Here is a 10044-nt window from a genome sequence, read left to right as displayed (position 1 = left end):
TGTGTAAAAATAGGCCCAATAGACATGGATTGGTGTGTGCACGCGTGGGCGCGCCATTAGATGCTTTTACAATTCTTTTGCAAATGGAATTGTTAAGAATCTTGTTGTTGGAAGTGGGATGGGGCTAATGCTAGAAAAAATAACACATTTATGGAGTGAAATAAGAGAAAATGTGCCAAGGGTTTTGCTATCGCTTATTTTAAATAATGAATTTATATACAATCAAACTATAAAACTGACATTTAGGATGCATTTTTTTTTTCGAGCGGGGGTCAAGTAGGCATAGATTTGCCCTGTTAAACTCGAAAGGCCAAACGCTTTTGTCACTAGTTTCGACAGATATAGATTTGCTTATTTCCACTCCCTTTAAGGCACTTACCTTGGAAGACGTGGCGGTGTGATACACTCTAATGAAAACTAGTTCATATTGCAAGGAATGAATTTGCATACAATTTGATTATAAAAAAATAGACATTTAGTATATATACAGGAAAATAAAAAACTGGTCCTTATTTTAACATTCAATATTTAATCATAAAACGGACATTCTAATGAAGACTGGTTGGTGATTGTGAATGGTAAAGGGCAAAAAAGGTTTTTTGTATTGTTAGTGGTGGCCGGCGACTAGGCCTAGGTGTGTTACTAGCTAGTAGTGACGGCCATACGATCTTTACTCCCACCCTAACATTAGCTTCTGCCAATTCTCTGTTCGCTCACTCTGTCTCTTTGGGTGGTTGCAACGTTCTTGAAAGTTGGGAGAGTGCTCTTCTCAGTTCTGTTGAGGAGGAGGAGGTAGGACCAACAACAACAACTCAACTCCTCTCCCAGATTCCAATGCTTGTCTAGCTGCACAGTGCACACCGCAGATCGAGTCAAAGGCTTCTTTTCTGGTTCATCTTTGAAACCTTTTTTGTACTGATATTCCTGTCCTACTAAAGGCACCTGGTCTGACGGCTCTCTCTCACACCACCACCACCACACACACACACACACACACACACACAATACTCTCTCTCTCTCTCTCTCTCTCTCTCTCTCTCTCCCTCCCCCCCCCCCCCCCCCTCCCTTCCACCCCCAGCGAGAGGTCTTAAGTTTGAAAGCAATTAGCGCAGGGAAACATTTGATGATCCCTGTCTGAAGGTATTTTTCCGCCGACCTATCCTGCAGCGCTCTCTCTCTCTCTCTCTCTCTCTCTCTAACTCTGTACCCCCCCCCCCCCCCCACACACACACACGTCACGTGACACACTGGGCGAGCAAATAGCGCAGGCGTGTGATCGACATATTTGGGTTCATGATCGGCAAAATTTTGAGCGCCACTTCTCTGTGAAGGTATTTCTCCTATTTTAACCAAGATCGTGGTGAATGAATTATCATTGCACTTGAACATGACAAATTAAAAGCTACAGTTTGTCCAAAGGGGAGCTTTTGCTCCACCAGATGCCAAGATGCTCCCTCCTCCTCTTCTGAGAGCTTGTCTCAAGCACAAATATGGGCAAGCAGGTGAGATGGAAGCTGCCTCGGCATCACGCATTTCATGACACATCCAATTTTATAAAAGCAAGCATCTATCAAGATGATGGCATAACTGAAATGGCTCCTTGGAGCTGGTACTGCCAAGGAGCCTTTCCCTCAGCTTGAAGGGTTGGAAACCACAGCACAACATAGAAACTGCTCCGGTTTGCTGGAGATGGCTGAATCTGTCAGCATTATTCTGGATTATTTGCGGCAGCATAATTTCGAGAGGGCTGAAGCAGCACTACAATCAGAACTGCAAGCTAAGCAATTTTCTGCAGGGCCTGTTTACTCCTCACTTTCAAGGGGCGATTTGGACCATGACAAGCCAGTCAAGGAAGAGTTCACTCCTCACACAGACATCATCTCTCCTGCACATGCAAGTGATGCGTTTAATGTAACAGCTCTGAGTTTGCAGCTGAAGTCCAAGCCAAGTGTATCACAAGAGTTCGGATATACTATGACACAGCAGAAACCGATGCGTGAACATGCAGAGTGGGAACTTGGATCTCATAGCAATCATGACAGTTTGCCTGCACGAAGGAAACAGGACTCTCAGTTGAGGATTTCTCCATCCAAGTTTGGACTTCACAGGTTGAACCACGATAAGCAAGGTCTTGGTCCAAGAAGTTGGAAAGATTGGGTCACAGATGAAGAGAGTCTGGGGAGAATTAATGGAGTTCAAAATGAGAAAGAAGATTTCCTTGTTGGGTCTCATAATGTCAACTCAGCCTTTTCTCAGCAACAGCATCAGGATATAGGAAGGCTGTTTACTAAGAATGATTCATTGCATCAGCAAACTTGTGAGAGACAGAAGCTGGAAATGGACAGCTTGGAAGAACCAGTGAATACGTTGCGGCAACAAGAGTGCAGGGAGGATTTTCTCCAGCGGGACATGGGAACCCCTCAGCTTAAAAAGTGTATTACTGTGCATGAAACTGAAGGATTCTCAGAGAAGAGTTTGTGTAAAGATAAAGCAAAGCTTTTGCAATCCAGTCTCAGAGACGCTCCTGATGTCAATCTTCAAAACTTTGCAAGCTCTGTGTACAGTGCCTCTATAGAAAATGGGTGGTTGGATTATGGTATACCTGGTGATGTCTTACTCAAGCCCTCCGACATCAGCCAGACTATTTTACTTCCATTCCCTACCAGTGAAGGTTCTGCAGGAGCATTTGAGCAGCAGGATGAAAAACAAGTGGTGCACGATTGTGTTGATTACTTGAGAACACTTGGCAAAGAGAGACAGACTAATCAGATGGACTTTATGCAGGACTTGACCTTGCCTTGGGAAGTTGGTTTTTCAAATGGCTTTGAAGAGGGTGAAATTTTTGTGAATGAAAGCCGAACCGAAGATTTTTCTACCCTACCGCCTGCCAAATTTAGATCAGCTAATAAGGATCTACATTTCCCAAAAGAGAATGATGAAGGCTTTGGCTTTGAAAGGATGTTGGACACAGACAATCAAGGGTATACAAATGCCGTTTTTGAGCAATCCTTCAATCTAGGTTCCTTCCTAGACATTCCCGTGGGACAAGATATAGCTTTATCAGGTTTCACTTTTTACCTTAAAATGCTGCGGTGTCCAGGCCACGATGAAGTTTGGTTTGCTTAAGTAAGATGTTCTTTACAATTGGACATCATTCCCTTCTGCTTGCACACTTACATCTTGCATGCCCGCATCTCCATATTTTAGCTTGTTTGTTATGGGATCAAATTTTAGGTTCATGTTTTCTTGTTTGATAGTTTAGAATGGTAATTACATTTCAAAGACTTGCAAGACCCAAAAAGGGATGCATGCCAATATTGCAGGTTAGGTTTTTCAGGTTTAGGATGTGGAGATGCTTGGCTCCAGCTTGTGAAAGGGCTGCACCTTTGCGATGCCTCAAGGACATTTCTTGAGAAGTGGCATGTCTCCAGCCCATCAAAGCATGATTGATTTCTGAATTAAAAACAGGCTACTCATGGCAGGCATATGAATGGTACAACATCAAATGCCTTGGTAGTATCTGGTACCTTACCTTGCTCTAAGAAATTGATGGCCCTTCTCAAGTTGGGCTGTTGGAAAAGTACCATGGGAATCCTAGCAAGATGGTTTTCGCACCACAAGCTTTTTTTTTCCCTTCAAAAAAGAGACTTCTCTTAAGTGTGAAATAATATTATACGAAAAGAAGATTTCAAACCAAAAAAGGGGGAAATCTCAACCAATCAAGTGCCTTGCGCTGTCAACAAGGTACCACATGAGTGGTAGTGAAAAAGATGCCAGGATCCCACTCTCATAAATTGCATGTTCTTTCTCTCCGCAGCCGAGAGTGGATTTTGGCCCAAGTGGCCATGAGGGTGTGGATGATATCACTCCAAATCCTGCAAATGCATTGTGTATCGTAAACCAGAGTGACCTCAATGGCCTTAGAGCATCTAGCCTTTCAAATGTGCTAGGTTACAATGCTAGCAATAATCTCCCATGCACTGTACAACCTCTGTGCAGGTGGGGCGTATCTTGACTCTGGCAGGTCTTGAAGACGGCATTGCCGGACTGATCATAATGACCAAATCCTTGTCGTTCTCTTCAATACTTGAGCTACGGGCCCAACTGTGTCAACCAAATGATGGCACCAAAATAAATGTAAGCATCCCTCCTCATCCTTCCAAGGAGATGTGCTATCGCTGTCCAAATCCTCTGTGCGTCCTTGCACTCCTATAAGCCATGGTAGACTGTCTCTAAAGCTCCTATCCATCTCAGGCATGCTGGGCTAACACCAACGACCAATCTCCACTGGTTGGTGGCGAGACTACCAAGTAGATAAAGGAGGATATCTATGTCCTCTTGTACGAGTGCTACAACCTGTGCCAAAAAGTCCTCTGAATGTCATGTGTGATACCATAAGCCTCCCAATGAGGTCTAAGAGTAGGAACTCTCTGAATGTTTCTAGGACAAGATGCCTAGCATTCCGCATAGTATAAGTTATAACTAATGAAAGGCATGCTTTTGATCTTGTCTCCTAGCCAGCCCACTGAGAATATGCGTAGCTGCCCGAAGAGGTCGACCATACTCATCAAAGATCAAGTCATTCCACATAATAGGCTATCTATTAGCCTCAGCCGATTGAGGGTGTATGTGAAGTAGGAACCTCCTCATGCAATCGCAAGCGTAGAAGGGATCTAACCAAAGGGAAGGATGTCAAATCCCCACGGATCTCCTCGTGATCGATCTTGGTTCGAGACTCGAATCTTGCAAACAAACGAACAAACAAACAACAAGGGGGTGCAGGCCTGACTCACCTCCCAACCATGACAGCCGTGGGCAAGCCCACAGACTTGACTGTCCCCACCGAGCCACGAGTTGAGCTAACTAGGTTGACGTACCGACCAATCTCCTCCTCGTGACGTCCCATACCGCCACGAAGCTGCCCTCGCGGGCCTCGAGATTGCTGTCGGCCTCGGCTACATAAAGCAGGTGCACGTCTGCACTAGATCCAGGCTCCAAGACCATAGAGCTCTCACAAACTCGCGAGACTCTCTATATCCCAATAACTAACCTTGGCCACCCTTTTATAGGCTCTTGGCCGGTCATCGGGCATCCACACTTGGGCGCCCGCCCGTCTATACTTGGGTGCCCGCCCGTTAGTTTATCCCTAACTTAGCTTGTCAATCAGCCTGCCTAGTTCCAAGCTTCCCCAAGCCTCGAAACTAGTCTTGCGTGCGTGTAGCACACGGTAGATACACACTGTGCACATGACATACTCCCCTTCCTCTAAGAGCTCACTCCTGAGCTCACTAAAAAGCCAGGGTAATCTCTCTGAAGAGTAGTCAATGTCTCCCATGTAGCGGCCTCCTCAACACAATCCTTCCACTTGATCTTGTATTCCGTGATAAGCGTATTACGCAATCTTCGTTCACGAAATCCAAGAATCTTTTCAGGTTCGTGCGGAACAAATGTCATGTCCTCGACATCTATGATTTCTTGAGGAGTAACTAAATGATCTACTCCACCCAGTACTTCCTTAAGTCTACTGACATGAAATACAGGATGAACTTTCACATGAGAAGGCAAATCCAATTCATATGCAACTGAACCAATCCGTCGTGTAACACGAAATGGTCTGAAGGCCTTGGACTGTTAGGGTTAGGGTTTGGAGGTGCTGCAAACACAGGCGTGGAGAAGCAGAGAGAGAGAGAGAACACGACTCTTGTATGTATTTAGATTATGAAGTGAAGTATAATAGCCACATAATAAAGTGACCTAAAAAGATGTGTGTTCACATGTCCGGCCATAAAATGTACCGGGTGGACCAAAACACTTATAAACTGTTTATAAGTGTAACTAAGCTAAACTGGGAAAAAAAACCTCCACTAACTGAAGTAAAAAGTGCCCCAGTAATCTACTGATGATCACTAGCACTCCTCTGGGTGCATACACAGCATAAAACCCAACAAACCCCCCTGGAGTGATATGTGATCAGTGTACATCATCCACCAAAAGGAAACAAATTCAAAGCAGTGCGGAATGCTTCGAATTTCGGACGTGGTAATGCCTTGGTGAAGATGTCTGCCACATTCTGATATGTAGGACAGTAGATTAGACTGATATCACCTGCCTGGAGTCTCTCCCGAACAAAATGATAGTGAATCTCAATGTGTTTCGTGCGAGCATGAAACACAGGATTCCTGGCCACAGCAATGGCACTCTGACTATCAGTATAGATAGGTGTAGGCTCCTCCACTGAAATATCCATATCAGTCATGAGACGACGCAGCCAAACACACTCAACAGTAGTAGTGTAGGTTGCTCTGTACTCTGCCTCACAAGACGAAGTGGCCACTGTGGTCTGTTTCTTGCTTAGCCAAGAAATGCATGAAGAGCCAAGAAAGAAACAATTTCCACTAGTGGAATGTCTGGTATCAAAATCACCAGCCCAATCTGAATCACTGTAAGCGTATATACTATAATTGCATGTCACCCCCCTCAGGATAAAGCAATCCAAGAGACAAGGTACCCTGCAAATACCGGAATACACGCTTCACAGCTTGCCAATGTGACAACCGCGGGCTGTGCATGAATCTGCTCAACTGAGAGACTGCATACTGAATATCTGGCTGTGTAGTACACAAGTAAATAAGGCACCCAACAGCCTGAGCATATGTAGTGGCATCAAAGGAAATACTGTCATCTTGTAGTGACAGTTTCATCCCAGGCTCCATAGGAGTACTAATAGGCTTGCAATCGTGAAATTTAAACTTCTCCAGAAGTTTAGCAACATACCGAGATTGCAACAACCCAATGCCTCTGTTATCCTGCACAAACTGTATGCCCAAATAGTAGTGTACAAGCCCCAAATCAGACATGTCAAATGTCTGTTTTGCAGTATCTCTTTAAAAGCTGCAATTTTGTCATCATTTGATCCCATGAGCAAGAGATCATCTACATAAAGACTGATGACCAGCAGATCTGTCTCTTCTTTCTTTACATACAAGGTGGCTTCTGATGGACTGTTCACAAATCCTTGAGTGAGTAGGAAAGCATCTATCTTTGCATACCAAGCTCGTGGAGCTTGTTTCAAACCATACAAGGCCTTTTTCAGCCTGCATACTTTCCCTTCATGACCATGTTCTGCAAAACCTGTGGGCTGATATACATAAACTTCCTCCTCGAGGTCCCCATGTAGGAAAGCAGTCTTTATGTCCAACTGGTGAACAACCCAACCACGATGTGCAGCCAATGCAATGACACACCTAAGTGTCGACATACGAGATGTAGGAGCAAATGTCTCCTCATAATCAATGCCCTTCTTCTGTGCATAGCCCTTTGCAACTAGACGGGCTTTGTACCTGTCAATGGATCCATCTGCATGTCTTTTCAACTTATAGACCCACTTAGTACCAATTGCTTTCTTGCCTTTGGGCAGATCAACCAAATCCCATGTTTGATTCCTTTTAATAGAATCAAGCTCATCCTGCATGGCTTTGTTCCAATGCACATTGTCTCGTGCATCCACAAATGAATCAGGCTCATCATCATCCTGTAAACTGGCTGCTATAACCAGATTCAAATCCATGATGTGTGCATGCTCATTGGTCCGTGTTTCCTACGAGTACGACCAGCAAGAGGACCCTCTAAATGGCTGTCCTGTAATGTCCTCAAATACCATCTAGGTATGTGTCTAACCTGTGGTGCCTGCTGCCCCATATTTGGTTCAGCTTCTGGCTCAATTTGCTGCTGAATTTCTGCACCACCTTCATCATTTGCTGGCTGTCCTGTACCCTCATGAGTTGGATCACCAACTGTGGAATGAAACTCCATAGGTAGTAGACCTTCAAACACATCATTTTCAGCCTGATTTGCATCATAACCAGCCATGGATATTTCTGATTTTTCATCAAAAATCACATCCCGACTAGTGAATATCTTCCTGGATAGTGGGTCATATAACCGGTAGCCCTTGCTCTCACGGCTATACCCAACAAAAATGCATTTTGTGGCTTTATCATCCAACTTCCTCCTCAACTCTTTGGGTATGTGTGCATATGCAAGACACCCGAAGATACGAAAATGTGATACAGAAGGCTTGCGGCCATGCCAAGCCTCAAAAGGAGTAATGGAAACCAATGCCTTTGTGGGACATCGATTCAAAATATGACAAGCACACATGACAGCTTCCACCCAAAAGATATGTGGTAGCCTCTTTGCCTTTAGCATACATCTGGCCATCTCCATGAGTGACTGATTCTTCCTTTCTGCAACCCCATTCTGCTGTGGAGTATAAGGAGTAGTATACTGATGTTTTATACCTCTACTCTCAAGAAAGGAATTCAACATGTGTGACATATATTCCCCCCCTCGGTCAGAACGGAGAGTCTTAACCTTGCATCCTGACTCTGTCTCAGCAAGTGCTACAAAGGCCAAAAATGCATCATATACCTGTGATTTCTGTGTCAAAGGATAGACCCAGCATATACGAGAGAAGTCATCAATAAATGTTGCAAAATAGAAGCAACCACCTAATGACTTCGTCTGCATGGGACCACAAAGATCACTGTGTATAAGCTGCAACTTTGCAGTTGCTCGTAGAGCCTGATCACGTGGGAAGGAAAACCTATGCATTTTTCCCAAAATACATCCTTCACAAATGTGATCTGGAGGCTTCTCCATGAGAGGTAGATCTGTAAACATGTTATGTCGTTGCATAAGCATAAGACTACCAAAATTTACATGCCCCATGCGAGCATGCCATAACTCCGCATCAACCATAGCTGGAGTAAGAGTGAATGCATTATAAGCAGACTGATCCACTGGCTGAAATGCATCCAACTGATAAAGTCCATGACATAATGTACCAGTAAGCATCAAGGTCAAAGCATTAGCTTTGTCTCTGACCATGCATTTATCATCATCAAAGTGGACTTGCATACCACAATGTGCTAAAGAAGAAATGGACAACAAATTCTTCTTTATCCCTGGTACATATAAGGCATCTGTAAGGCGGAGAATGGAGCCATCAATGGCTGTGAGCCGAATCCCCAATGCCACGAACTGGATATGAAGCATTGTTGGCACACTAAACAATTTTGCCAACAGGGGCAGGGCCAACATGACAAAACAAATCCCTGCGAGATGTGATATGCTTTGAGGCACCACTATCAAAATACCAAGTACATGCATGCTCTGTCATACTGAGTGCCTGTGAAGACCAAGAGGCATCATAGCTGCATGTATAGAAACAATAATCCCTGTCCTCAACAAAAGAAGCAGTCTCTGGAGGAGCTTTAGAGGCATCATTTACAGACATCCCAGATTCTTTTGCCTTCTCTTTGGCAATCCTCTTTCTACATTCTGTGATGTAGTGACCTGGCTTCTTACAGTAATGACATGTGCCCTTCTTCTTGGGCTGTCCATCACCTTTCTTGGTATCCTGAGATGAACCACCATCACCTGAATTCTGATTTGAACTCTTTGGCTGAGTTTTTCCTTTCCCCTTTTGACCTGTAGTAAATGCTTGTTCAGCACTTGTGTTCATATACATATTCTTCCTCATTTGCTCTTCTTGTAGCAAGAGAGCAACAAGTTCCTGATACTTAAGGGGTTCAGCAGCATTCCTCATGCTGAGGTTCAAAGAGGTATGAAAAGCCAAGTAAGATCTTGGCAAAGAGTGCAAGATGGTGGACACAAGCTGTGTCTCAGGAATAATCTCATCCACATTGATGAGTTGCTCTCTCAAATCCTGTAGCTTGTTTAAGTGGCTAGACATATCATCTCCTTCATGCATTTTCTGATTTTCCAGCTCTCTTTTCAAAAATGAGATCCGAACCTCATTACGAGCAGCATACATCTGCTCCAAAGTCACCCATGCATTTTGTGAAGAGCCAGCTGAACGAATAAGGTATAATAGACCTCTGTACTGACAATGCAATGAGTGACAAGGCTTGTGCATCCCTGGCATCCCATGTCTTCTGAGCATTTGTTCTTTGAACAGGCAATGGCTGCCGTGGAGCCTGTACCTGTTGTCCTCGTCCACGAGCATCCCCTTGGGGAGGA

At 44.4% G+C, this 10044-nt stretch overlaps 1 protein-coding gene across 2 annotated transcripts in view; it reads left to right on the top strand.

Annotated features, from left to right (window-relative positions):
- Window positions 1-678: 678 nt before the first annotated feature.
- LOC147624886 (uncharacterized) overlaps window positions 679-10044 on the top strand; it is a 53294-nt gene continuing 43928 nt past the window's right edge. Inside the window, exon 1 of one of the 2 annotated variants that reach the window (XM_086818125.1) lies at window positions 679-3064. In XM_086818125.1, coding sequence (XP_086674251.1) covers window positions 1690-3064 — 1375 coding nt within the window. In that variant the 5' untranslated portion in view covers window positions 679-1689. The remainder of the gene's footprint in view (window positions 3065-10044) is intronic. The other variant, XR_015268875.1, reaches the window with a different exon arrangement.

This window comes from Cibotium barometz, chromosome 24 (genome assembly GCF_041138505.1).
Source record: "Cibotium barometz isolate CiBa-2024 chromosome 24, ASM4113850v1, whole genome shotgun sequence".
Lineage (NCBI taxonomy): Eukaryota > Viridiplantae > Streptophyta > Polypodiopsida > Cyatheales > Cibotiaceae > Cibotium > Cibotium barometz.
This window is presented reverse-complemented; position numbering and strand designations above follow the sequence as displayed.